A 27,399-nucleotide genomic window follows, 5' to 3' on the forward strand; every position below is an offset into this window, starting at 1 on the left:
AAGCGAACGCATCCGAAAATCGTAAACCTGGAAATAGAAGTCCCGTGCCGCGACAGTTGAGTGTTTGGTGGTCGACGCGAACGGGTGCTAAAAGATTCGCGCAGCCACAGTCAGCAGTAGACGGATTCGATTGCCGATGTTGACTAAGCTGTTGCAGACGTTGGAGCGAGCGTGAAGCTAATGTAGCGTGACGGGCGACGACGGTTTGAATTGTTTGTAGAAACATCCAATTAGAGCGCGAACTTGGGTTTGGGCTGCTTTCGTCGGTGGGGTTGTCCTTGCGACCGACGACGACGTCTTCGTTGAACGTCATAAACCACGTGCTGCAGTTAAGCTGAGAATTGCGAGCAACGCTTACTGCGTTTTATTTTTGTCGGGTAAGTGCACGAAGCCAGGTTCAAGCAATGGAGCTATGGATTTTGGAGGTAAATCCCTCTCTAACTGATTAGATTGGAATTTTCTGACTTGAGTCATTAGAAAAAAAAAATGTGTATACGTTGTGAGTGAGTCCATTTAATGAAACCAGTAATTTTGCGTTGAATAAAAGTGCTGGTTTGTTATCACTGCGAAGAATGTAAGTCACAGGTTGTACGGTGGCCAAGTCAATTGTTTGGTGAGTAATGGAGTCTGATAAGAATATTTGATGGGCTTTGTAAACATTTACACATTCACTTATATACTTGTGGCGTCATAAACGTAACGTTTCGCTAGCATTTTAGTTTTCGGGCACGTATTAAAATGGTATTTATTAGAATGAATTGCTACTGCATTCCAGTGTTATCGACTGAAATATACGTAATGAACGTTGCCTTGTGTGGGTTTATGAAGCACAATTCTAGACCAACAATTGAAATAGGCGGAACTACCAAACGTAAACAATAGCTTTAAACGCAAATTCTTCGATAATCAAAGCACATCTAAGCAACCTAACACCATCATCTGATAGAGCAAACTTCCTTTATCGAATGGCATTGTTAGTTTACGTGGGAGTGTTTTGATTCTCGAGAATTTTGTGTTTAAAGCCATTGCTTACGTTTGGCTGTTCCACCTATTTAAATTGTTGGTCTAGAACTGTTTCGGTATCGAAGTGTGAAACTGTTGTTTGTATTCATGAATGAAATGAAATGATATACCGCTTTTTCCATTTGGCCCCATGTTTTTCTTGTGGACGGTTATGAGACTCAATTTGGAGTCTCTCTGGGAAACTGATGTTTGCAACAAGAAACCTTTTTCTTGTTCGGATTGTCCAATATATTGTGAGCTCTAACTAATACTAAAGATGTTTTGTTATCACCAGGATCCTTGATTTTTAAAAGTTTGCCATATTTAGCATTTTTCGATGGTGGGGAATTTACGTATTCTCGTCAATCCAAGCTTCGTGCTATGAGAATTTGCTTGGCGCAACGCATATGAAGTGTTTGTTTGTTAACATTTGCTTGCTGCTGACTACTCTACATTTTGTTGCCGAATTCTGCCAATAACTGCCGAAGCCGTCATTTACCCTATGTTCGCCATCTCGAATGGATTATGTTCCAGAAACAATGTTACTTAAAATCTAGAACATTTATTATGAGCCAGAATTATGATTCTTCGTCCAATGTCTGAATAAACTAATTTCGTTGCCGAGTAACGTTGGTAGATCATCTTTTCGTGGTGCGTTCCTGGTATAAGATCTAACACCGAAGCTTAGTTCTAACTACAGTCAAGATTCCTATAGTACGGTTAATAGGGACCGGCATTAACGAATACGCGTAGCATATGGGATTAGACTATTAGAGCTAATTGAAGACAAACGCTTATTGTAGGGCACTGGCGTGCACAGGGTGGGGCAAGGTGGGGCAATTGCCCCTCCTTTTATAAATAAGATGTTTATTTTCACATTACCAAATTACAATATAAAATAACTTGTTTTCTTGATAACTTGATTTGAAGGTAAAATAACTCCATTTCATACTATAAGGGCACTGAAAACCTTTTATTGCGTCAATTCCTGTGAGATGGTGTCTGAAAATTGCACTACAAAGGTGCATGAAGGGACAAACTTCAATGAATTTTTTTGGTCAAAAAATTGCACCACAGTGATGCATACAAAAAAATTCTGGTGTATTTTCTTTTTCAATGTGGTTCATGGAGGGATAAAAGAACCTTTGTGGTGGTAAATCTAAGAGAAAGCTTTTTATTGAATATCTGGTGTAAAAATATCATCAATTATGGAGGGACTAATCAAAATGAAAAACTCTGGTGGAAAAATTGAATCACGCTAAAAATTTGGAGGTGCACCTTTAACTGAATATTTCTGGTGGACCGTTCGCAATACTGTTGTGAATGTAGAAGAAAGGTTTAATCATTTTTCTGGTGCATAATTTGATGAATGCAACCTTCATTGAAAATTTATGGTGGAAAATTTGCACCATTCTGGTGCCTGAGAATTGCACCACAAAGGTGCATGGTAAAGCAAACGTCACTGACAATTATTGGTGCACCATTCTGGTGAATGGAGGAGAATGCTTTATTGAAAATTTCAGGTGCAAAATTTGTATCGCTGCAAATGAAATTAACAGAAAATTTCTGGTGGAAAACTTGCACTGGTCTGGTAAACGGATGGGCAAGCATTTCGGGAAATGTTTGGTCTCAAATTTGCATCCTTTTGCTCAATAGAGGAACAAACTTTAATTATAATTTCTGGTGTAAAAAGGCACAAGCGTAAAAAGGAACAAGCGTAAAAAGGCACAAGCTTTTTAAATGCGCCATTCTTATGATTGGAGGGAACCTGCTTTACTGAAAATTTATGCTGAAAAATCTGAAAATAGGGGCAAGTTTTATTTGGTGGAAAACCTGCTACATTCTTATGATAGGAGAAGCAAGCTATATTGACAATGTCTGGTGGAAAATGGAAAAAAAGGAAATCTGCACCAATCAGAAGATTGGAGGACAATTTTTATTGAACATTAACGGTGAAACATTTGCATCGTTCTGGTCAATTGAAATTTCCTGGTGTACAATTTTCTGGTGTACAATATTCTGGTGTTAAATTTTCTGGTGGCAAGTTTGTATTGAACATTTTTGGTGTAAGATTAAATCTGCTGCATGAAGGGGTTAGCTGAATTGAAAATTCCTGATGTAAAAATTGCACAGTTCTGGTGAATGGAGGGGCAAGCTTTATTGGACATTTCTCGTAGAAAAACTACAATGTTTTGGTAAATGGACGGACAACTTAAACTTGACTTCCGAGAAGAACCTCAAGGGTATTGAGTTCTGAAGAGAAGTTCCAAAAGAAAAGATTTCTGGGGATGATTCCATGAAAATTCTGCGAATAATTTCTAGTCAATCTTGCAGATAGCTGCAAGATAATTTCGAAAATAATATCGAGTAAATCAAATTTTGAATGAAATTCCAAAGAGATGTTGGGGAAAATATCAAGGAAATTCCGAGGATAATTTCAAGTTCATTTTGGGAAGAATTTCTAGAGAATACAGAGGAAATTCTACGGAAACATTAGGGGAATTTCAGTTCCAAGGTGTCCTGAGAAAAAAAAATATTTCTGGAGAGAATTCAAAGAAAATTCTGCGGATAGTTTCTAGTGCATTCTGCAGATAGTTACAAGATAAAATACCGAGAAAATGAAATCTTGTGTGAACTGCCAAAGGGATTTTAAGCAAAATATCAAGCGAATTCAGAGGATAATTTCTAGCTCATTCCGGGAATAATTTCTGAAACTCTAAAGGAATTTCAGTTCCAAGGTGTTCTGAGAAAAAAATCATGAAGAATTGTGAATATAATTCCAGTGGACTTCTAAGAAGAGTTTCAAAAGAGCTCTTCGGAGAGTTCTAAAAAATCCGATATTGAATTCTGAGGACTGTTCCAAAAAATTTCTGGGGAGTATTCCAAGAAATGTCTGCGAATAATTTCTAGTGAATCCTGCAGATAGTTTCAAGATAATTCCGAAAAGAATACCGAGAAAATTAAATTTTGAGTGATATTCCAAAGGAATTTTGAGGAAAATTTCAAGGGAGTACCAATAATTTCTAGTTCATTCCGGGAATAATTTCTAGATAATACTGAGAAAATTCTTCTGAAAATCTAAGGGAATTTCAGTTCCAAGGTGTTCTGAGTAAAAGTCAAGAATAATTCTAAAAATAATTCCAGAGGACTTCTGAGAAGAGTTTCAAAATAGCTCATAGAGTTCTAAAAAATTCTAGAAGAACCAAAGGAATTCTGAGGATGGACTTTTTCGCAACTGACAGCTTTTGGATTCCCTAATTGAAAATTAGGCACAAGTTTGCCATTGAACCTTGGACGATTGTTGTCTTAGTAAGAATTTGACTAAGAATCTTCTCTGAAAATTTCAAGTCATTTGTTATCGTGGTTGACATGATCAATCCTTTGCACAAGTCGTCATTCCGTTAAAAATCCTGTACTCGTTTATCAAAATAGTGCGCCTTTGGTCCAATCGTTATATATTTTTTAAACCTTTTAATGATCCTATTAGCCTTGGCATTTAGGTCAAAATTTGAAAAAAAAATTAAAACTACAATTTTCGCTGAAAATGACCAAGTTCAACGTTCTCGCAACGGTAACAGTAAAGTGACTTCAACAACCTATAAGGGCTTACAAAAATACTTACTTGAAATAGTCAAAAATTGTAACGATGTCTTCAAAATATACAAAAACGTACTGTACAAAATTTCAGAAAGGTAACTGAAGAAAAGGTGATACCAGTACCTTGAAGAATATATTTTCTTTGATTTGTTTTTTTAACCTGTAAAGAAGAGCATGCCGCAAAAAATTATTACAACGATTCCTACAGGGTTCAGAAATTGGAAGAAATCGACCGAGATGCTGGGCAAACACAATAGCAGTGATACCCATGTTGGAAGTATGGAAGCGTGGAAGAATTTCAAAACCAGGAAGGCTATCGACGAAGAACTGGACCACAAAAAAAAACAGCTATGATTACTGCTAGTAAGGCAAAGCGGCAACAAAATCGCTATATAATGGAACATTTAATCGGTATTGTGCGCATTCTTTGCAAAGGTAGCCGACCACTTTGTGGAAGGAGCGGAAAGTGTGCCACCCAGTTGGTGGCTAACTACGATCCTGTGCTGGAAAAACACTTGGCGGAAGGTGCCAAAAATTGCCAAATGTAATGTAAAGAAGATGAACCACCGCCGGAGCAAAAAATAAATAAAATTAGCTAAATCGAACAGTAGGGAAAAAGTGGGAGGAGGACAGCACCATCTACCACGTACTTTGCAGTATGTACTCCCTATCCCCAGATTAAATGCACCATAGAAAAAAATTGCCCCTCCTTAACAAGATTCCTGTGCACGCTAGTGTTGTAGGGTAATTTGAAGAGATAACTTGATGTCTTCTGAAAAGTTATTAAACAGAAAATTTGCCACCTTTTGGGAACATTTAGCAGTCTGATCCTCCGGAAGACCCGGAAAATCCGTAAAAGTGGTCAATTTATGAAACAAATCCTAGAGCTCCGCAGTTTTTTTCGAAACCGCTCATAGACGTCTTATCAGACCAGTGATGGAAAAGTTCGCGAAAACTCACTATGACTCGCGAACTTTTCCCTTGGTGAACTTCGTGAAATATCGCGAACTTTTCCAACACTGTAAATATCAGACTGAATTCGGAGTTGTGACTAGAATATGGAGACTGGAGACCACGGGATGGTCCACCCGGAAGATCCGGAATATCCGTGAAAGTGGTCAATTCATGAATCTGATTCTAGAGCTCAGCGGATTTTTCGAAACCACTCCTAGACGTCTTATCAGACTGAATTCGAAGTTGTGACTAGAATATCTGACTCCGTACTATAGGAATCTTGACTGTACTTCAGACTAGGGGAACAGGATTTTTTTTTTGTAATCAAAGGAACGCATCTTATTTAGTTCTTGTCGCTGTTTATGCGTTGTTTGATTATGAATACACAGCAAAAAATAAATTTTAATATTACATCCAAGAGGATGCAGTTCAATCATGTCGAAAATCTCATGTAATGTTTATGCCCACAAAAATAAACAAATGCAGTAAAAGCAGCGTAATGTCAGTTCATGATATTTTTTTTCGACACGATTGAAGTGCATCCACTTTGATGCAATATTAAAATTAATTTTTTGCTGTGTAGTGTTTTGATGCATGGTCAATATCGAAGTCATTGCTTGATTTTTTTGCTAAAGAATCAAATTTTAACAGAAAAGGGGCTTGTCTTTGGAGGGTGTATTAACTCTTCAAAGGGTATACATAGCGGGACCTTTCAATTAGAATTGCTTCCTTGCTATAAAGGCAAGCCCCGTAACGTGGGTAGATCACCTTTTCGTGGTACGTTACGGGTTGTAAGATCTACCACCGATTCCTAGTCCTGACTACTTCAAACTAAGAGAACAGGATTTTTCAGTAATCAAAGGAACACATCTTAGTCCTTGTTACTTGTTATGCCTTGTTAATAGTGACAAGACTCGGCTTTGTAAACCGAGGAGGATCTTGAAAAAAGGAAAAAAATAAGTTTGTTAGTCTTCATCTATATGATACTAATCTTCTATTCGTGGTTCCCTAGTCTAAAGTGTTTAAGACTAGGGTTCTGATGCATGGTCATTATCGGTGTCATTCCTTAATTTTGTTGCTAATGAATCCAATTTTGACTGATAAAGGTTCGCGCCAATGGACGGTGTTCCAACACTCCGAAGGGTATAAATAACGGGACCTTACAGTTAGAGTCGGATCCTTGCGATAAATACAAGATTGACAACTGTAAAAAAAAATCGAATACTTCGTTATTTCTCAATATTGATGGAGTAATACGACATGCACTAAACTAAGGACACTGGATATACCATAATATATTTAAAATAACGGGTTGCAGTGGATTTCGTTGGAGCACTTGACAGGTTTTCTTTGGACATTTCTCAAGAATGCCATTTAAATTATCTCACAACTAAGTAGAGTTTTGTGAAATTTTATCAATAATTTACTCTTCAACTCACTTCCATTTCCTAATTATTCTCGAAACAGCTTGTTTATATTTTTCTCTATAATTCTTTTCATATCTCTCAGAATTTCCTTAGCATACCCTTCAGAATAATCATCGAATTCTTCGCTGAATTGTCATAAAGTCCTGCTGAGAGTTAACTTGAACTCTCTTGTAAATTCTCTAGGAACTCTCCACACCGTTCCCGAAGTTACTTTCCAAGATTCAGTTGAAGGGCCTCTAATAATTTCCTTGGAATACTTCTGGAAATTCTTGGTGTGTGCGTTTTTTTTGCAAGGAAAAAACCTGGCTGACCGGGCGCAAGATCGCGCTGACACGGTGTGTGGGATTCTTACCGCACTAGAACCTCCTTGGACGCATTGCCCTATTCCCCCGGGATCAATTGTCGTATTACTTCGGAGGGGGTTGTGCATTATGCATCTCACTTTAGTTCAGCTAATTGGCGCTTTTAGTTCACTGCCATAATAAAAAATACCATAAATGAACGATAACCCAAATAATTGAACTATTCCACAAATGGTTTGGATGATACCCCGAACACGTCGTTAAGAAAATTAACCTTAACATTTTTATTAGGGTGATCGTCTCTCCCGTTTGTGAGCCGTTTAGCTCCGAGCGTCGCGTTCTACTCGGCTAACCCTCAGCGATGGATTCAGCCTACTCCGACGGAGAGTTCTCCTGGCTTCGTCATCACTACTTTCTAGCTGGTCTTCTCGCCATTTTCGCTGCAGCGCTGACATGATCTGCGTAACTGCTCTGATGATGGCGTTAAATGTGCCCTCCTCTCGACACATTTCTTCGACGACATTCTCCGCGCTAAGGGCGAGCATCAAATCTGGGATATTCGAAGACCACGTGCTATGGTCCATAAGCCGGAACGTACTGCTCAATTTACGTTGGTTCTGCTTCGTTTTCAGCGCTTTAATTCAGGCTGGACCTCTGTACCTCAGTATCGACGAGGACGCCTCTTGCTGCTGCTTGGACCAGAACTGTTCGGCATGATTCTAGCTATTGCGTTGATGGCCTTCATCGCCTTCTCACACCGATATTTGACGTGGCTGTTGAAGTTCAACCGGTCGTCGATCATTACTCCCAAATATTTCAGCACGCGCTTCGAAACAATGGTGTGCTCTCCAACGTTGATTTCTACCCGCTGCACTGCTTTACAGTTACTGATCAACATCACTTCTGTTTTGCGGTGGGTTGTCTTCAGCTTCGCTCCTTGCATCCAGTTACCAATCGTATCTATCGCCTCGGCCGCTAACATTTCTACTTCTTCCGGGGTCTCACCTGTTACCGTTAAGTCTACATCGTCCGCAAAGCCAATGATCTCGACTCTTTTGGGCAGCAAAACACGCCGTTGTCAACACGCCGTTGTATCAACCGGTGGAAACTAACGATTTAAAATTGGCTTACTACTTGACTAGCCTATTGGTCCCAAGCAAATCGATTAACGTACCCCATTCTAGTCGAAATTCTTGTACTACACTATGTTTGTTTTGATTCGCAATTAAAGTTTGACAGATGAAATTAGGGGTTCGTGGATTTTCCTATGTTTCGAGGGGTGCATCGATTAGCTTGGGACTGAAGATAGTACCAGTACCAGAGCAGAACACGTTTCTTCGGGACCTACTAGTCTTAGAGTTACCTCTATGGTTGTACATCCCGTTCTACAGCGTGCGACCTAGAATAGAGCCTTGTGGAACTTCCGCCGTGATCCTAAGCGATTTCTGCCCCGTGTCTGTCTCGTAGACCAGGACCCTGTTCTGGAAGTAATTACTTAGAATCCTGCCGAGATAGCCTGGAACCCTCATTCTATGGAGTGCCTCGGCGATGGCCTCCCAGTTGGCGCTATTGAATGCATTCTTCACATTAATCGTTATCACTGCGCAGTATAGATCTCCTCTACGCTTCTGTTTGGAAGCTTTCTCGGCTCTGTCAACAACTGTTCAAATTGCATCCACCGTCGATATCCCTTTTCGGAATCCGAACTGCCTATCCGACAATCCGTGTTCACTCTCTGTGCATTTCGTCAGCCTGTTCAGGATGATCCGCTCCAATAGTTTTCCGACTGGATCCCCCGACGTTTTTCCGGGCTTCGGCAACAGCACAAGCTTTTGTACCTTCCACCTATCAGGGAACTGACCCTCGTCCAGACATTTTTGCAGCACCAGCCTGAACATGTCCGGGAACGCCTTGATCGCCGCCTTCAACGCCACGTAGGGAATTCCATCCGGGCCGGGAGCTTTCTTCGCCTTCAACCCTTTCGCTGCTGCTAGGAGTTCCGCGTTAGAGACTTGTTCAACGTTGTCTCCAGCTTCCTCGCCATATGGTGTAGGTGGCCAGGTCGTTGGATCATGCTGTGGGTAAAGTCCCTCCATGATGACTTTTAGCACATTTCAACCGGCATCGCGACTTGGTATGCATCGCCCCAGGAGTTGGTATCGGCGTCTCGGCACAGCTCCTTGAAACTGTTTAACTTGCTCAGCTTTATCTTTCGTTTTAGTGCAGCCTTGGCCGCTCGAAACATCACCCTGCGCTCCTCTCTGTCTGCTTCAGTTCTTGCTCTCTGAACGCGCCTTCTGGCTCAGAGTGGCCAGATTATTTTTTTCATTATCGGTAGCTTCTCAAAACTTTTATCGGTAGCTATCGGTAGGTCGACTTAAGAAGGCTTTCCCGATACTTGAAACTTTTGTGAGCGGGGGGGGGGGGGGATGACTCTGCTCCAGAACAATACACTGTCCTTCAGTTCTTCTGCTCTAAACGTGTCGAAATCAATTTTTCTAATTATAATCTAAAAATCTTTGATTCTCGGTAGGAAAAGTGAAAAATCGGTAGTTTTGAACCTTTCGTCTGTGAATCGGTAGGCACCCCGAAAATCGGTAGGACTACCTATAAATCGGTAGGTCTGGCCACCCTGTTCTGGCTAGAAGACAACTACACTGTACCAAACCACCGTCCTCTGTTCGAATGAAACCTCAGACCATTCAAATCGAAACATCGAAATTGTCTTTTCGAATGATAGCTGCAACCGGACGACGTTTGTTTGGAAATCAGATGATTTTCCTCTCGAATACAGGATGAACATTTCTTATGAAAAGGGATAGGGCCTTCAGCTGGTTCAGTAGTCTTTTTAATTTGAAATTAATTTGGTATTGGCGCAGCCCGTTAACGCAAATCATTAAAACAGATGATGTAAATAATTCTATCGAACGTCATTTGTTGCTTTGAGCAGACAAACGAAGTGGAAGCATAGCCATCGCTATCAGAGGTGGTACGAGTATTGGTAAAGCGTGGAAACCGTAAATTGTTTATTTCGTGGTGGAAGAAGTTTCCTCTACCAACCAACAAGGAATTTTTGTATCCATGATGAATGGCTGTTCATGGCTATTCAATAGGGTAAACGTTCCTATAGTTGCGGTACGTTAGAAGCGTTAGGTTCCTATAGTTGTGTATTGAGTCTCCATGCACAACTATAGGAACCTAACGCTTCTAACGTACCGCTACCAGTGTCTGTTTTTATCATTTACCATCACATGCAAGGAGTATCGCTTCAACCCAGTGTCGATGAATTGCGTTTGTTTTGAACATCTTCGTAGTTACGAAACGAGCGAAATGAACAAATGAGTTTATTATACATCAACGAATACGCGTTTATTGATATTCACCAGTGCTCGATTATCAAACCCAATATTGTCATAATCAGAAGTGATCCTCAAAAGCAAAATAATCAACGACATTTTGGGCAAAATGATTATTTTCAATATTGTCGACTACACTGCCTAAATCATCGATATTATCATCAGTTCAGCTTGAGGCAATAATTTGCCGTCGACTTATGTCTAAAAACCACGTTCTTCAGTGCTATATTTGTTTAAAATGAAAATAATCATTTTGCATTTGATCCTCAATATCATCCCGACCAAGATGAAGACGAATATCAATATTTACAACAACAGAGGCGATAATGAGAATCCAGCCACGAATGAAGAAAAACAAATGTTATTTTTGATACTCAGAGATTGCCTAGATCAAGGGAATTTGTTTATATCAAAATTCAAATTCATGCAGGTAGTTGGTCTATCTGTTAAGGTTTTCTTCATTTTCAGCTAAATTGAGTGTAGAAGAAAGGATTTGTATCAGCACTGACCGCTACTATATGAGCGTTTCCCTTATAGAAATGTAAATAATCGAATTAATAATCTATTCTAAAGCATTTGCTTGCAAGTCATCCTATCCTTAAATTGATGTCCTCTGAGCCCTGCATGTTGTACAGCCAATTTTCAAATAAATATCATCATTTATTTGGAGGACAGTCATATGGATGGTCATCAGTTCATGACGAATTCAACCATAAGGAAATCATCCGAAATTCTACAGCATATTGTTAAAGGGCTCGAGCAATACAATAATCAGTTGAAGTATTGCGGATGTTTTCGTTCAGTGTATCACGGAGGATGCTTTCCTCGTTCCACCAATAAGTTGGACGCCCCCTGTTCATTGGCTCCAGTTTTCCCGGCATAGTTGTGTCACATGCCCTTGCTAACGATTCGGTCAACTCGTTCGCGCTTAGGCCCTGGACGCTGCTGTCTACCCTTAGAGCTTCGATGAAGAGATCCTTATTAAATGCCTTCGTCTTCCACTTCCGCTCGCTTACTTTCGTCCTTCGCATTTCCACCGGTGTCCGTTCGCCGCAGTGTTGGGAAAATATCAAAAATTCAAAGCCCACAACGCCCAAGATCACGCTTGATTTTCGTAGGCAAAAATCAACAAGCAAACAACTGCGGTTGCAAGCTGTGATATCGCAGCTCGAAATATCAAGCTAACAAAACTCACCAACTGCAAATCTCACCAAACTGTGGTGAGATTGAGGTTAATGATTTTTGCTTTACACCCGAATGCAACCGAAACTTCCATAACGGCTTGCAGCAGTCCCTTCGCGTCTGCCATCGGTGAAGATTAAAAAGGGATAGCAAACTATGCTTTCTCTTTCTAAGAAAACGATGTGCAATGGAATCATTTTTGTGTCGAGTCAACTCTCAGCTTGATTTTTGCACGTTGTAAATAGTCTCGCAATATCAAAGAAGCTTGTAAAATCAATATCAAGCATGATATTTTGTTCCAATATCACGCGTGATATGGCGAGTGCATGAGAGCGGAAAAATATCAATTGATTTCTGATTTTGCCAACACTGCTTCGCCGATACTGTACCGGATCGCCTGATGGTCACTATGGGTGTACTCTTTGCACACTCTTCAGTTCATATTTGCCACTAGCGACGGACTTCAGAAAGTGACATCGATAATGGATTCCCTACCATCATTGCGGAAGGTGCTGATGGTTCCTAAGTTGGCCAGACTGACGTTCAACTTTGCCAGAGCTTCCAGCAGGCTCTCTTGCGTTGGAAATCTCCTGCGATGATGACTGCGGGACAAATAATCGGTTTTTCGTACTACATGGAAATGGTCACCCTAATGATAAAATAAAATAATACGGTTCGAATATTTTGCGATAAGGAACAAAACTACCAATTTTTACAAAATTCTGAGAACCACTATATCGTTTAGCTATGGAATGGCTGCATTTTTGTTGCCGAAAGCAGTCAATGGGTGCCGAAGCCAACATTTACCATATACAAATATGTCGTCTATTTCATAATGAAAAAAATGTTGGACTAAATCAAAAGGTTTCTTTTTCTTTTAAAAATTAACTAATTTTTTTTTTATGATTTTGGGTATCCTTTTTCAATATTTTTAGTAAAATTAAAACGTATTTTTTTCGGTGTGGTGAGCTCCTTAGGGAAATTTATAGAATTGTAGCTGTTATAGATGCACCAAATTGTCTCTGAATCCCAAAGAGTTTTTTTTTAGTCTTGGGAAATTTGTGGATGACAAAGAATATTATCCTGTTACAGTTCTGTTAAGCTGATACTTTATTGAATCGAATTTAATGCTTGAGATTTTTCGTTTTTTTGATGCAGTGTATCTTAAAATTGATCGAACAGGGGTCCTTAAACTTTAGAAAAATGAATACAATTTAAGATAGTTTTCTGAATTTCTTACTGCTGGCTCATCCAACAGTTATTGGTTATCGGTATCGTATTGGGCTAATTTGGTTGAGTGTGTAAGAAGTTAGAAAAACGCCTTTCTCCAAAAAGCACATTTTCTTAAAAAATACAATGAAGCAAAATTATGAAATTATTATTATAATAAAGATCATTCATTTGCCGTTAGTTTTACTAAAAGCTGTCCACTTCGAAAAAACATAAAAATTTAGCTTTTTGCTCAAATTACTCAAACTACCGGTCCTAGCAATAAAGTCCAAAACTATACCGATAATTCAATAAATAGGTGTTCAACCACCCGCCAACATTTTAAAAATCTATCTAAGTGTTTCAATTATCCATTCAGGTGTACACTCAATTTTGCGATACACTGTACATGATAATTCAAACACTTTACTCTAGCAATTAATAATTCTTAAACTTGCTTCTCTTGATCCCATTGCAAGCATACACTTTGTCACAGTTTCCTCCTCCCAATCCAATCAGCATAGCTCGCAGGCACCCGAGAATAGCTCCGGAGCTCACCTGCCCATCAACCATGTTCCCCGTCAGCCAGCTCACTCCCAAACTGAAATAGAACACACATATTAGCTGAGTCATGCTATAGTCTTCAGCAACTTCAGCAACTCACTTCCAAACAGCGATCCAGTACCGTCTGGTGTACTTCAACTCCTTCGAAAAGTGGTGACTCTCGCAAATCTCCCGCTGCACGCACTGCCCGTCGTCACGTTTCGCAAACACTGCGGCATCCATTGAATCCAGCACTCGGCGGGCGATGTCGTTGATCTCCCTGAGTCGAGCACTTTCCATATCCAGCAGGGACCGGGCAGTTCTTCTCCGCACTTCCACCGACCCATCTCCGTCCACGTCCCCGTCAACCGGAATCATCATCATGTTGGCGTCGCTTTTGGTCATCGTAATGCACATGATCACCTGCAGGATGAACATTCCGAAGGAGAGGAATGCCAGTGTGGTGAGGGCAATATCGAACAGGTCCTTCAGACCCAGACCCTTGCCGATACTCTTCTCTTCGAATTCGATTGCCGGATGGTAGGAGTAGTCTCCGCGGGCACTGTCGTACGGAGTTTCCCCCTGGAGCAGTTCATACTGGTGGTGATGGTTTTGACTGGCGGCCGGTTGAGGAGAATACTGAGGAGGTGGGGGATTGGGATGTTGATATGGGTTGGGATTGTATGGTTGGCGTGGTTGTTGATACGGGTTGTAGCCTCCGTGGTAGGGTGGCTGGGCAGGTTGCATAATTTGCGGATGGGGATCGGATTGCTGAACGGCGTATCCTGTGATGACTCCTTCATCGAAGTACTCCTCCTCACCGGTTCGAGGGTTCGAGATGGGGGTCCCGTCCGAACGGTGATTGGAGAGATCGGTGTTGTTCACGGACATCGAAGGCGAAAGGTAGTTCCGGTAGATGTCGTCGAAGGTGGTCGATCTTGAGATGGAATAGAACTGATAAATGGAAGCAATCAGGTTGTTCGGGAAGACATACTTTGACAACCAATCAACGTAACCAGAAGATCCCTGATCGAAGAGCATTGCATCCTTGGACGATGGATTTTCCGCAACCATTAGACTGGTTCCAACTCGTCTGGATATTCCGAAAGTGCCAGGCATCACCTCCGACATGATCTGGTTGGCAACGAAGCCGTTGCACAGATAGCTGTTGATCATTTTTCTGAGAAAATAAAACAGGTAATTGGAATTAATTAACAGGCCAAGAGATGGGAACGATGATACGCTTTATAGTGAAAAAAAAAATTTATGATAAATCGACAAACAACTACAATTTACCTGTGGAAACCCATCGTCGAAAACGCCGTCCCAAAAGTTCCATCTTCGAGCGTCAGGTTTACCAAACTGTTTGGCGCATCCTTCGCCACTGACTCCGTTCTTCCTTCGGCTGGCAGTTGCTCCGAATCAGCTGGACCTTCCAGCATCAGAAAAGTGGCTGGCATCAGATTTTCGTTCAGGATATCATTCATATCGATGGTGAAAAAACTTGGTTCCATTCCCTTTCCTCTGCACTTTCCAATTAGCAAAGTCAACACGACCGAAAGAACCGAAAGCTTCATCATGGCAAAATACAACGTGCATCCGTTCCGACCAACTCACTGTAACTGAATGATGCACCGCAGCACTTGCAGAGGAAGTTGCAACCCAAGATTGGTGTAACAGTTTCTCTGCAAAGGAAAATTAAGACTACCGTATGCAGTCTGTGAAAACCATGCTGCATGTCTCGCTAACTTTTCCAATCCAGTGCATTTGTCGCTGCTGTCGTCTGCTGCGTGTACCAATTTGTCGTTTTTGATTCAATTTAACGAATTCAACAACTTTATTTTTCTTTCATTTCAGCCAAATGATTTTTTAAGAACAACAATTAGACTTCTATGCAGCGAAGATGACAAATAGCAAGGTAGCCTACCAGCGGTTAAATATTCAGCGACTGCCCGAAAGGCCCTTCATTCTGAAACTAGTCGTACCCATGGTCATTGTTTTCTTCATAATATTTTGCTTCATCGGATTTCTCATTCCACAACCCGGCAGCACCGTCAATCGGTACGACCAAAACTGGAGCAGTGAATCGTTCATCAACGATTCCGAACTTCTAGATGCGTTAAAGTGAGTATCGATCATTCAACAGTGCAATAATTCTTAAATAATATTCAAAGTAGATCTCTTCTCCACTGCAAATCGACAGGGGCCGAGTACCGGATAGAGACGCGAGGGAACTTTTACGTCCTGAAAAACTTCATCACCCCCAAACGGAAACGCCAGCTGGAGTGCTACGAAAGCATCACCTACACCACCCACGGGGACTATCGGTTTTTGGATAACATAATTCCTCTGCTGGAACGATGGCAGGCCCCGCTGAGTGTGGCTGTGTATGCACCGGGTGAGGAGCTTGACGTTGCGGTTGAAGCGCTACGGTATCTGATGTACTGCGAACGACAGTCCTATCTGGTGGAGGAGTACGCATCGGTGCATTTGTACTTTGACTTCGAACGGATTCCACCGAAGCCGGTGAGTACGTATTGTGAGATGGAACAACCGTTAAAATGTGAAGCCCAAATATTGAAACTAATGCAATTGCTTAAAATGTATATCCTTGATCTTTTTATTTTAATACATTCCATTGTCAAAGACCATCTGCAGGCCACCGAACAGGGTGCCAAAGACTGATATCTCGAATATTTCGCTTAAAATCTTGAATATTTCTTCATGTTGGGGCTCTTACGCAGTAGGATCAACAATCAATACGAAACTAACGATTTTAAATTGGCTCACTACTTGACTAGCCTATTGGTCCCAAGCAAATCGATTACGTACCCCATTCTAGTCAAAATTCTAGTACTACACTATGTTTGTTTTGATTCGCTATGAAAGTTTGACAGATAAAATGAGAGGTTAGTGGATTTTCCGAAGTTTCGAGGGGTGAATCGATTAGCTTGGGACCGATGATAGTACCAGAGCTGAGCCAAAAAGTTGAGCTCGTTTCTTCGGGACCTTCTGGTCTTAGAGTTACCTCTATGGTAGGACTGGGTTTAATTCTTCAATCAGCTCACCTAGTAATATTGTATGATAAATCAATACACGTTCATACCTGCCTTTAGGAATAACTTTCATAAAGACCTGACTGTAGAATTAACTTTCATAAAAGTACGAACTAAATATAGAATTGGTGTAGAGGACAAAAACCTTTTTTTTTTTACTTATTAAAAACGTAGGACCGTTCTGATTAACGTACCGGAACTTTCAAATTCTTATAACGACTTAAAAATGAGGCTGCTTAGAATTATATAGACCACGTTCAACCAAGCTGCTTAAGCCACAAATAGCCTTTTTTCAGAACTTTTGGTTACTTGGGTAATACTTTTTGATATTTTCTTGACTTAGCCTTTAAAATAAAAGTATACGTAGAACAAACATTCTTCAACACAAAAAGCTCTATTTTTTATATGAGGGGGTTAGAAGGAAAGTAGTGTAAGTGACTTTGATCGATTCTCTTCAACAACTTTCTCTTTCGGTAATAACTCTGAACATTGCATTAGGTAACGATTCTCTTTGTCGACTTATTATTATTATTATTTAGCTTTATTTAGGAGGCTTTCAGCCTTAGGCTGGTTCGCCTCCAAAACCGGAAGCTTGTCGACTTTCGCTTTGTATCCACGGCCATGCAAAGACATTTTCAGGTATTTTCAGCACACAGATCGATAAAAGAAGCTTTTATCTAGCATCTAATAGACGAGTGCACGGGTGAACTTTTGTTCATCTACTGAAACAAAATTTGGCACAACAGTGGGGCCCTGTTTACTTAAAATGAACACATGAATAATGCTCACTTAGCATTTGAAAAGGGCCCATCAACGTTTGTAAACAATTTGCTAGGTCCTTTCCACGAGAACCGAAGTACGTCCACGTAAACTAAGAGCACTATCGGGAAGGGGAGAATTTTCCCTACCCGATTGTGTTGTTGGTTTGCGTAGACGTATTCGGTTCGCGCGAAAAGAGCTTAACATGTTTTGTGTACAAAAGTAGAGAGGCCCGTTTCAAATGTTACGCGAGTATTATTCATGTGTTCATTTTTAGTAAACTGGGCCCCGCTGTTGTGTCACTTTTTGACGAGTGAGTGAACTCAAATCCATCCGTGAAATCGTCTATACACACAAACAATTAGAAAAAAAATATGTAAATTTAGGTGCTCTGAGACTGACATATACGAGCGTCAATGTTGACATAAAATCAGCCCAGTGGTAGGCGCGTAGGCAACACAGTGTGGCCAGCGAACCTGGAAAACCGGGAATACCGGGAAATATCCGGGAATTTGAAAAGTAACCGGGAAAACCCGGGAATCCGACGAGAGAACCGGGAAAAATAAATTTAACATACCATAGGAACAAATTTGTATACCAAAAATTTAAGAATAAACCATTAAACAGAGTAATTATTTACCAAATGAATGTCTAGCTCTATATACTGTATAATTTTCTGCAGTTTCTCGTTTTGTATTGTTTTTGACGTAGACTACGTCTTACGGGAAGGTACTGGGGGTAAATCGAAAACCTAAAATTGCGACCGCCACGAAAAGGTGTAAGATTTTGAACGCTTATAACTTTGTCATTTATAGATGAAATTAAAATCCAAATACACAAATCGAAAGGAAATACCTTTCGTAAGCTGTTGCAATGAACGCTTTTTTAATTTTTCATAAAAAACTGTTTAAAAAATGGACAAATAAAAAGTGATAATTTTATCACTGTTTTCTGGAAATAAACGTTCTCCCCAAACCCAGTCCTCATAATCAAGAACAATTTGGATGCACATCGTGCTGCTTGAATCTGAAAAGCTATAAAACAGCGCTGCCTCAACTAATTTTCGCTTCGGACGGCCGGTAAACAGGTAGCAGCAGCAGCAACAGCAGAAGCAGTAGGAAGGCGATTCCTGTCAACCGCACAGCGTTCGAGTTTTACACCTCGAACTTTGCGCGTCGTTCCCGTCGAGATCACTGGCTGCTGGTAGCAGCATGGCCTCGATGGCGCAAGCGCTCATTGGCTGAATGATAACAACAAATCTCGATTAATTTTCGAAAGGACATATCAGCTTTTGTAAACAACGCATTTTATTGTTGGTTTGGCATAATTAATAGCTCACCCCACATACTAACACCAACAATCAATACGAAACTAACGATTTTAAATTGGCTCACTACTTGACTAGCCTATTGGTCCCAAGCAAACGATTAACGTACCCCATTCTAGTCGAAATTCTAGTACTACACAAACAGTTTTGATTCGCTATGAAAGTTTGGCAGATAAAATGAGGGGTTAGTGGATTTTGCTATGTTTCGAGGGGTGCATCGATTAGCTTGGGACCGAAGAGAGTACCAGAGCTGAGCCAAAAAGTTGAACACGTTTCTTCGGGACCTTCCAGCCTTAGAGTTACCTCTATGCTAACACCACTATATCCGGTAGGGGAAAATTTCCTCTATCTCATGGTAGTGTTAGCATGCGTGGGTGAGCTACCAGTTACGCAAAATTGACGATCAAATGCATTGTTTACAAAAGCTAATACGTTCCTTAGAAAAAGTAATTGAGAAATACTTCGTGGGCTGTGTACGAATTGCCGAGTTTTTTATCGTGACATTTCAAGTTATTTTCAATGTTCGGAAATGCCGGAAATTGATCAGTTTTCCAACAGAGCTCAGTCACGGTCCGAAATAACCACGCTCGCACAGCAGAGTTATTCGATAACTCATCTGTCACTTTTAACCACGAGATAAATTTAACTCGCCCATTGCGACACAGCATTGGAAGTAAAATTAGGGCCACACATAAAGTACGTATATTTGTTTGACCAATTAACCCCCCTTCCCCCTCGGAGCGTGTTTGGCAATACACCTAATACATGGCCGGTCCCAACTTCTGAAACCCCTCTCCTCCCTCAACTACTACGTTATTTATGAAAGTTCCCACTGAGCAACACTGAAAATCAGCAGCACACCACACAAAACGGGTTGGACAATTTCGGTATTGATCATCAATATTTCGCGATCAGAACATTTTAGCTTGAAATCCCTACATTTAATTATCGGTACATCTTTCATCTATTGATTGAATTCAAAACAATTCTTAATATGGTTTTTTTTTTTTGAAGATTTCGTGCGTTTTGTGAACGTACATTCATTATTTTGCATAAGAAAACGGGAACGGGGTGTTTCTGTGGTGATAAGAAGGATTTTCCTACACAGATTACAGTTTTCTGTTCCAAGCACTGAAATTATCAGACGGTACCTCTATTTATGCTTTTAGATTAGCTATGAAAGTCCCTCCTACTTGGAAAATTATGCTATAGAACGGTTTATACAACCCCAGTTTTTTTTGCTGATGGGGGCGAGGCATAGCCAGCCGTTCGATTGCATAATTCTTCAAGTAGGAGGGACTTGCAATGCTTATCTCTTACACAGCAAAACATTAATTTTAATATCACATCAAAGTGGATGCACTTCAATCTTGTCGAAAATATGGTGTAATATTACTTGCCAAAAAGGATAAAATTATCATGAATACATCATGCTTTTACCATAGAAGGTCCCGAAATAACGTGCTCAACTTTTTGGCTCAGCTCTGGTACTCTCTTCGGTCCCAAGCTAATCGATTCACCCCTCGAAACAGAGGAAAAACCAATAACCCCTCATTTTATCTGTCAAACTTTCATAGCGAATCAAAACAAACATTGCGTAGTACTAGAATTTCGACTAGAATAGGGTACGTTAATCGTTTGCTTGGGACCAATAGGCTAGTCAAGTAGTGAGCCAATTTAAAATCGTTAGTTTCGTATTGATTGTTGCTTTTACTGCAATGTTTATTTTTGTGGCCATAAAAATTACATTAGATTTTCAACATGATTGAAGTGCATCCTCTAGGATGTAATATTAAAATTTATGTTTTGCTGTGTAGCATAAATAGAGGTACTGTCGAGTTTTTTCAGTGCTAGAGGTTCTGAAATTCGAAAGTGAGTGTTCAAAAGGGCCTACTGGTAATGTTCGATTCTCTTCATCGATTTTCTGTTTACATTGCTACAGCTAAGCAAAACAATTCAATCTGAACATTGCATTAGGTCCTAAGTAACACTGACAAGATTCTCTTCGTCGACATTCTCCTTGAATCCACTCGGCTCAGGTATTTTCAGCACACATATCGATAAAAGAAATTTTTATCTCACATGTAATACAACAAACATAACAAGAAACGATTCTGTGCTCAAGTTATTAAGGCTTTGTTCCATTTGGTGAATGTTTACTTAAATTTTACAGATGGAAAATTTTCAAATAAACCTGCTATTCCAGCAGACTTATTTCGCTTTCTCGAAAATCGGCCGATCTACAATAGAGGGATTTTCGAACATCTTAATTTATTTTCGAAGTGTCAAATCTAAGTGAAAATTTTACAAATGGAACATAGCCTTAGGCTGTGAACCATTTGCCGAGTTTAATTTAACTCGTGGTTAAAAGTGACATTTCGACAGATATTTTCTATGTTCGAAAATCCCTGTGCTGTCGATCGACCGGTTTTCGAGAAGAACTTAGCCTAGGTTGTCAAAATTTAACTTTAAGTTAATCGATAACTTTCCATCTGTCAAATTTTAACCAAAAGTTAAAATAATCCACCAAATGGTTCAGAGCCTTAGTATTAGTAGTAGAGGGATTCATGGCTAATAGATATCCCGATCAACTATGAAATGTTGCATAACATTGGTACAAAATTGTGCTTAGCGTTTTGAAGTTGAATCGCTGAGGAAACCTTATTTCTGATCAATCTCATTACCACATAAAAATTTCAAAAGTACAGATATCAGCTCTCACAAAACTTATAACAAAGAAACTGGAACTTCACGTTTGTTGCAGTCCAGTACATAAGGAGTTTCAATTTCATGAGTGATGTCACAACCGTCCAAGATTTATGTCCTAGAAATCTTGAAGTGCTAGGGAATATCAGCCATCATGACGGTCATTGTTGAACGCTTCAATGAATCACCTGAAGAAAGCCTTACTCATATCTGATTGTTATTTAGGAACCAAATTTAATAGAATATGTATTCGCATTTTTATGAGGTCCTGAATTTAACCAAGTTTTACTAAATAGGAAATCCAAAATATGTACATAGGTCCGAAATCATAGGTTACTTCTACTGTATTTTAAAACAATATCTAGAAAAACGCACGAGAATTTCACTACACAGCTTAACGTAGTTTACGTCAACCATGCGGTTGTGTCTTGTACACAACCCCACCAATTTTTTATTAAAACAATCACACCAAAATCAGACATGTCTTTTTTCGTAATTACTCGATTAACAACTAATCGATTAGTTTTTGGTTCGCTGTGCCATCATTTTTCCACCAATGAGAGCACAGCACATGTTTGAAACGATGAGTAACGATCCTCTGGTGAAGTTAATGCTTATATTATCGGCAAGATATAACCAAGGGGGGGGGAGGTGGCTGTCAAATACGAACAATCGTCGCCTACTTCGCATAACTGGTTTCCAAATGTAAACAAGCCATAAGAAACCTACAGCGTTTGTTTACGTTTGGAACCAGTTTCATACAAGAATGATCAGTATGGTGATTTGACAGCACGTCTCCCCCAGGATATAACCGATTACAAATATTTTACTTTTCGGCCATCAATAGATGAATGTCATTTCAAATATAAGGATCGTACATAAATAATGATACTTTTTTTTTTTAAATTATAGTCACTTTAACGCTCTTGGGTCATTCGTGACTTGTCCGGGGGTGAGATTTGAACTCGTGACTTTGGCGTGAGAGGTATGGATGCTAACCACTACGCCGAAACAATTGAAAGGAACCGGGCTAGTAACAAATTACGTCCTCACGGTAACTGAAATAAACACGAGTGCTGACCGGTTGATATTACCAGGGGGTGGAAACTAACGATTTTAAATTGATTCACTGCTTGAGTAGCCTATTGGTCCCAAGTACTTCTATGGCGTACCCCATTCTAGTTGAAATTCTATTACTACACTATGTTTGTTTTGATTCGCTATGAAAGTTTGACAGATAACATCAGGGGTGTGTGGATTCATGCAAAACATGCAGGGGTGAGTGAAATAGCTTGGGACTGCTTGGGACCGTTGTTCTGGTACTGAGTGAGCCAAAAATAATAATGATTTTCTACGGGACCCAGTGGTCTTAGAGTTACCTCTATGATATTACTGCTTGACAAATAATTTTACATGCGTGAACTCAAAATTATGCGAGCACACTTTGTTCAGTGTGGGAAGACATAAAATAACACTAACTAGCGTTGGCCCAACTCAAGCAAAACTCAACGTCATCGGTCGTGAGAGGTTCGTTAATTCACACTTAGAAAAATTCATGTAAATTTAGGTGCTCTGAGGCTGACATTTACGAGCGTCAATTTTGACATAAAATTAAGTCATAATAGACGCGAAATTCAGCTCAATCAAACGTTCTTTTCGTCAAGTAACGAACTTTTTAGTCTCGAAGCACTTAATTTTACATGACATGTTTCTTTACTTCTTATCCTTTATGTCAAAGATGGATTCCGTCACGTGTAAAATAAGGCATTTCTGAGTGTGTTGTCTATTCGCTGATCGACTGATACAAACTTTAAAGTTCTAAAGCAGTTTTATTAAAAGAAATGTCACCTTTGATGCCGTGCTCATTCTGTGTATGCGTATTTGAATATGAAATCAACAATTTCAAAACTACTGTTTGTATTACTTTTATTTTAGGACAACTGAATTCAAGTGCAACATTTAAAAATAGTCAATTAACCATATGTAAACAATGACAATGAACGTCCATTTTTCACGGATTAAAACTCATTCAGGTACGACATCAGCATCTGGTAAACGAAATGTACTGTACCAGATATTCCTATCGTTTTGCCTGAATGAGTTTTAATCCACGAATCATTGACGTTTAAATTCATTTTTCACATTTGTTTCATTGAATCTTTTCACATGTTGTGCCAGAATTCAACAACATCAAATTGCGGATTTGGATGAATCTGTAATGTAAATCCCTTTTCCTATGGCCATTAGACGGAACATTCCGTAGGTAGCTGAAAAATACGTCTCATTATATACCTTATACCTTGTTTTTCCTTTTAATTCTACTACTATTGTATCACTTTAACTTTCACTTATTCACTTTCACTATCAATTTAAAAAAAAAAACTATAACAGAAACGTACTTCGTTTACTACTTGCAAACTTCTTCAGTGTCCAGTCCAGTCTATGACTACCCAAGTGACAATTCAAGCTGAATTGTAAGAACAGAAGTTGATTATTGGTTTATTTAAGGTGTACGAAGCTGATTAACATCAGGATGAATATATAGTTGATTAGTAGTGCATAAAGTGAATTGTATCCCCATAATTCAACCTCAGTAAGTTAGCTGATCCAAAGACTGAACAAGACTTATTTATGCTTAATACTACTCCACAAACCAGCAATGCGCTACAAATATTTTGATAGCCTGATACATTGTATGTAATGGTAATTTTTAGATATAATAACAATATAAATATGTGAATCCAATTAGTCAGCAAGATTCTGAAGCAGTCTCATAAAAAGTATAAGTTATGAAGCCCATCATTTAAAAAAACCAGGAAGGCTGAACAAGGGTTGGAAAAGCCTGTTGGTTAATGCCTTGAAAAGCTTATAATTTATAGTGATGTTAAGCTTTGGGCTGATTAAAATCACCAGATTTAGATGTTTAAAAGCTGAAAAAAGGCTAACGTGGTCTATGTACTACAATTATTCAAACATCCCAGGTAACAATTTGATGCTTAACAAGTGTTGTTCAATCGATTTTAATTCAGCCTTAGTTTGAATAATTGTTGTAAATAGACCACGTTAACCTTTGTTCAGCTTTTGAACATCTACATCTGGTGATTTTAGTCAGCCAAAAGCTTAACAGTTATAAACATTATAAGCTTTTTAAGGCATTAAATATCAGTTTTTTCCAACCTTTGTTCAGCCTTCTAGTTAAAAAAAAAAAAAAAATCAAGTCCGCTCCATATCTTATATATTTTTATGGAACTGCAACAAGGTGCTGACGAACTAATTGGATTTACTAATGTATATTGTTATTATAAGTCTAAAAATTACCTTTGCATTTCGGGATTCGAACCAGCAGTCACTGATTCACAGGCATCAATCATACCTACTGGACCAATTAAGCATATGTGTGGCAAAAGGTATGATCATTAACTTGAAACACGTCAAATTTAAATTGAATTACAGCAACCGGAAGAGTATTAAACAGCAATGCAGAATTGTAAACAACAACTGGTGACAGTTAAACATTCCTTTCAGTTCCAAGTGTAGTTGACACAATATGGACACTGTTTTTGTCAAAACACATAAATACAAATGCTAATACTTCCGACGTCGTCGCAGCCCACTTAAACCTGGAGCTATTCCTACAAAACTCCTCTAATTTGTCTTTAATGCTGCCGCTGCTTGGGTTAAAAAAGTAGGCAGTGAATTTAGAAGAACTAAAATGCCGGAAATGCAACGAGTGACAAGTACATTTAACAAATCAGGCTATCAAAATATGTGTAGTGCATTGCTCATTTGTGGAATAGTGTTAAGTTAAAATAAGGCTTGTTCAATATTTAGATCAGCTAACTTATTGAGGTTGCATTATGGGAATACAATTAGCCTCACGCACTACTAATCAACTATATATTCAGCCTGCTGTTAATCAGCTTTGTACACCTTCAATCAACCAATAATCAGCATTTGTTCTTACTGTTCAGCTTGAATTGTTCCTTGGGATAGACTGAATTAAAATCGTTGAAAGAATACTTGTTTCCTGGGTAGACACTGAAGAATCTTGCAAATAGTAAACGAAATACGTATCTGTTTTGTGCAACGTCATTTATATGTATAAAGGACGGCAAAACAATCGGTGTTCTTTATTATTAATCAATCCGTATTACAAAAACACAACGTAGGGATCCCGCCCCTGCGCGATCAGTATCTGTTATAGTTTTTTTTTTTAAAGTGATAGCGAAAGTAAATAGTGAAAGTGAAATAGAAAGTGAATTACTGAACGTGAAAGTGATTCAATAGTAGTAGAATTAAAAGGAAAAATAGCGCATAAAATTATTCTACTAAAACGCTCATCAATCGAATAAGGTATCATTATAATTTTACATGTCAGCAAACTTAAACGAGTAAAATTACAATTTTCATTCATTTTACGTCATGTAAAAATCCTAACGGACACAATTGACTGTCATTTGAGTCGCTTACATGTGTTGGTCTTAGGAGACTTAAAAAAACATGCAGTTTCCGAAGTGTGTAAGACTTATGCAATGTTCAGCTTGAACTCAGTAGTAAACACATTTCTTGATGCGTTTGCTTTATCAAACTATGTGGCAAAAATAGCGAAATCTGTTTATAGAACCGTGGTTATCAAAAGAGAAAGCCGATGAAGAGAATCGATCAAAGTCACTTACGCCCCTTTACTTAGAATTATTTGATGATATTTTCAAATATATCTAAGTTGTCTTACCCCTTGCATGTAACTTAGCAAACATAAAATTCTAATACTTCTACACGTTAAATTTTGGCTTCAAAAATTATTTAAATTATAGTACACTACTGGACAATCTGTTGCGTTCTTGAGCCAAACAATTTTTTTCAAATTTCGAATTCTGTTATCAATTGAAGAGTCGTTCCGATTTTCTGCATTTAAAATAAAATTCCGCAACTTTTTTTTTTTCATTGCTGAAATCAACCATGCCGGTATTCCATTACTAACCATATTTTGTTGTTCATGTAAAACCGTGCAAAATATGATGGGCACCCAGGACAAAATCGTGACCAGTGACCACCCTATCAACATCATGCAATAGAAATATTTCAAAGCAGTTTTTCCAATTCACAATTACTTTCAGATCGAGTTCTACCGGGACCTGATTCAAAGACCCGCCAAATGTCCCACGAACCATTCTTTCCCCATGGCAACGGTTGATAGCCCTTCCAACCACACCTACCCGGTCAACGTTGGGCGCAACATCGCACGGGACGCCGCGCAAACTCACTTCGTTCTGGCAAGCGACATCGAACTCTACCCGAATCCGGGATTCATCGAAATGTTCCTGCAAATGATCGTCCATCCGGCGTATCGTCATACCTTGGACGTGCCCAGCGTCTACGTGCTACCGGTGTTTGAAGTGTCCGGTTCGTCATCCGTTCCGGAGGACAAAATCGAACTGCTGCAGATGCTGAAAAGAGGCGATGCCATCAAATTTCACGAGAATATTTGCCCTCAGTGCCATACCGTTCCCAACTACGATGAGTGGTTGGCAATCGCCAAAACGGAGCAATCGATGGACATCCTATCGACGGCCAAGCGGGAGGGGAGATTTGACCTGTGGGAACCAATTTACGTGGGAACCAAAATGGAGCCACAGTACCAGGAGCGACTGAATTGGGAGGGTAAATTCGATAAAATGACGCAGGTTCGTCGCTTGAATGTGGTTCGTTGAAGTCTTTTGATTTTAAATCAGCTTTATTTTCCTTTGTAGGGTTACATCATGTGCGTGCTGGGGTACAGTTTTCACGTTCTTGATAACGGATTTCTGGTTCATAGGCCAGGATTCAAAAACCTAACTGAAGCTGCCCGACCAGATCTGGAACGGACGCAGAGGAATTTCGTCGAGGACGTGATTTTCGAAGAACTGAAAGTTTTATACGGAGAGGACAAACACTGCAGACTGTGAGCTCGAATATAGTTACATTTTTACATAAACTACA

General features: G+C 39.5%; 2 protein-coding genes across 2 annotated transcripts; one reads left to right on the forward strand and one right to left on the reverse strand.

Annotated features, from left to right (window-relative positions):
• Positions 1-144: 144 nt before the first annotated feature.
• On the forward strand, positions 145-27,394 carry LOC135714696 (beta-1,4-glucuronyltransferase 1-like). The gene is made up of 5 exons (XM_065238085.1): positions 145-377; positions 15,430-15,696; positions 15,750-16,098; positions 26,538-27,104; positions 27,171-27,394. Exons 2-5 carry the CDS (start codon positions 15,476-15,478, stop codon positions 27,363-27,365), a joined length of 1,332 nt encoding a protein of 443 aa, XP_065094157.1. The 5' UTR covers positions 145-377; positions 15,430-15,475; the 3' UTR covers positions 27,366-27,394.
• LOC135714517 (uncharacterized) lies at positions 13,468-15,149 on the reverse strand. Its single transcript, XM_065237897.1, has 4 exons — positions 14,869-15,149; positions 14,567-14,752; positions 13,694-14,509; positions 13,468-13,630 (listed from the first exon to the last, which is right to left on the reverse strand). Exons 1-4 carry the CDS (start codon positions 15,147-15,149, stop codon positions 13,468-13,470), a joined length of 1,446 nt encoding a protein of 481 aa, XP_065093969.1.
• Positions 27,395-27,399: the final 5 nt, after the last annotated feature.

Source organism: Ochlerotatus camptorhynchus, unplaced genomic scaffold, assembly GCF_037179485.1.
Source record: "Ochlerotatus camptorhynchus isolate MF236.1 unplaced genomic scaffold, CSIRO-AGI_Acam_v1.1 ptg000045l, whole genome shotgun sequence".
Lineage (NCBI taxonomy): Eukaryota > Metazoa > Arthropoda > Insecta > Diptera > Culicidae > Ochlerotatus > Ochlerotatus camptorhynchus.

Coding starts and splice junctions, on each gene's coding strand:
- LOC135714517 (XM_065237897.1), bottom strand. CDS start 15,149: ATGAAGCTTTCGGTTCTTTCGGTCGTGTTGACTTTGCTAATTGGAAAG. Junction 14,753..14,868: donor TCGACGATGGGTTTCCACAG/GTAAATTGTAGT, acceptor TTATTTTCTCAG/AAAAATGATCAACAGCTATC. Junction 13,631..13,693: donor TACTGGATCGCTGTTTGGAA/GTGAGTTGCTGA, acceptor GTTCTATTTCAG/TTTGGGAGTGAGCTGGCTGA.
- LOC135714696 (XM_065238085.1), top strand. CDS start 15,476: ATGACAAATAGCAAGGTAGCCTACCAGCGGTTAAATATTCAGCGACTG. Junction 15,697..15,749: donor GAACTTCTAGATGCGTTAAA/GTGAGTATCGAT, acceptor TATTCAAAGTAG/ATCTCTTCTCCACTGCAAAT. Junction 27,105..27,170: donor AATTCGATAAAATGACGCAG/GTTCGTCGCTTG, acceptor TTTCCTTTGTAG/GGTTACATCATGTGCGTGCT.